Source organism: Brienomyrus brachyistius, chromosome 10 (genome assembly GCF_023856365.1).
Source record: "Brienomyrus brachyistius isolate T26 chromosome 10, BBRACH_0.4, whole genome shotgun sequence".
Classification (NCBI taxonomy): Eukaryota; Metazoa; Chordata; class Actinopteri; order Osteoglossiformes; family Mormyridae; genus Brienomyrus; species Brienomyrus brachyistius.
Genome location: NC_064542.1, coordinates 6,120,692 through 6,122,576, shown reverse-complemented (window position 1 = coordinate 6,122,576; position 1,885 = coordinate 6,120,692). Strand labels below are relative to the sequence as shown.

General features: G+C 50.1%; 1 protein-coding gene across 1 annotated transcript; it reads left to right on the top strand.

Annotated features, from left to right (window-relative positions):
- Positions 1 to 15: 15 nt before the first annotated feature.
- Positions 16 to 1,644, top strand: lsm11 (LSM11, U7 small nuclear RNA associated). Its single transcript, XM_049028660.1, has 4 exons — positions 16 to 703; positions 869 to 1,008; positions 1,132 to 1,215; positions 1,295 to 1,644. Exons 1-4 carry the CDS (start codon positions 136 to 138, stop codon positions 1,565 to 1,567), a joined length of 1,065 nt encoding a protein of 354 aa, XP_048884617.1. The 5' UTR covers positions 16 to 135; the 3' UTR covers positions 1,568 to 1,644.
- Positions 1,645 to 1,885: the final 241 nt, after the last annotated feature.

Here is a 1,885-nt window from a genome sequence, read left to right as displayed (position 1 = left end):
GCGGTCCACCTGCATCTCCCGCCGTACTGGAAAGTAGAGTGAAAAGAATAGTTCCGGAAAAAAATATACTGGTTTATTAATAAATGCAAATCATGTCAAATGGTAAATAATGCCTACACTTGAAATTAACCTTGTATGGATGTTGGTAAAGTGCATTTTAAAAAGCGAACGACTTTTATTGGCAGAGTACATAAATACTGCCGTGTGCCGCCCTCCGGCTCCCTCTTGTGGAGGCCGATAGAAGCTACACATTCGGCTGTAGCTGCGGCTCTTGCAAGCATGGAAGAGCAGGTGAGGAAGGGGCAGCAAAACCAATGCGTGAAAAGCGAGAAAAAAGAAGCGACCAGTGCCGAGGCGGATGAAGATGACATTAAGTCTAAGTTAGATGTAAGCTCTGAACACTTTGATCCTCTGCTGGCGCTGTACTCCCCGACATTCAGCCTGCCGTACCCGGACGTAAGGTGCTTTAACAACGTCGCCGAGTATGAGAGTTTTCTCCGAGGCGGCCGGGGGAGAGCTAAGCCCGAAAATGTGGAGAAAAAGAAGAGGAAGGCGCAGAAAGGCGTTGCCGACCCGGCGAGGATCGAGAGACTAAAGAAGCTGATGGTAAAGGCTGCGCCGTCGGAAGGAGAGGAGAGCGGCTGCTCCAGGAGGCCGCCCCGAAAGCAGAAAGCGCCCAAGAACGTCCTGACAAGGATGCAGCGTATGTGAAACCACAGCATTTTAGTAAATATTAGTGGTGCACGAGGTTCTGGATGCAAAGTTGCTACCAGGACGTTCACGTTATAATAGATATACGAATAAGATGAGATGGTCATTCTTCTGTACAGATATTCAATATTGCTAAAGTAATGCTTATTTGTTGCAGTGCATTCGGGCAGTCCGCTGGGAGAGCTTCACCGCTGCGTGAAAGACCGGGTCCGAGTCAAAGTGCACATTCGCACCTTCAAGGGGCTCCGCGGCGTTTGCTCCGGCTTCGTCGTGGCCTTTGATAAGTTCTGGAACATGGTGATTTCTTTGTGTTGTGCTATTTATTTGACTCCAAGACCAACTAACTGACATTATTTAAATATAATTGCGGTATGCTAGTCAGACCTGTATGTAGACGTGTGCATTGCTTCCGTGTGTCAGGCCATGGTGGACGTAGATGAGACATACAGGAAGCCGCTGCTAGGGGATGCAGTTCTGCACGCTCCAGCTCTCACCATCACCAGAGTAAGCTCCTCCTCCTCAGCCGCCCCCCACACCTCACACCCCCAACACAGCACCTCACATAAGCATGTCCGTCCTTCAGCTCTTTGACAGGTTGGCACTGCAGGAGAGTCCGGAGCTCGGGCAAAGTGGGGGAGCGGGGGCCTCGCCGTCGGAGGCTGCTGCACAGAAGCCTGTTTTCCCCAGGGACCGTCAGCCGAGCACCTGGGAATCGGGGACGACAGAAGGACAGGGCTCCAAGTCTAGAAAGGAAGGGAAAAGGACAAAAGTGGACTACCAGACGGTGCACACACGGCACATAAACCAGCTGTTCATCCGAGGAGAGAACGTGCTGCTGGTTCACGTACCGCCGTAGGGTCCTGGGCGGGTCCTGCTAACCTGCTAGCAGAGGACTGGCTCTCCAGTTACATGAAGAATAAATCCTTCTTGTCACACTGCTGCTGGGGCATGATTTTGTACACGTTTAACATCATTGTGGCCTTCTCAGGTACAGGTGCTGTTCCAGTCTGGTAAACTTAATGTTCCCCTTACAGTACTGTCAAGAACTTGGCTACATGTAATATTTTTTATGGGAGTAAGGACACTGTCTTAATTAGCTTTGTAGATGTACAATCATACCTCAGACGTGGTCTAGCCTTCCTACTGGACTAGGGTAACATTTAAAAGTTGTATA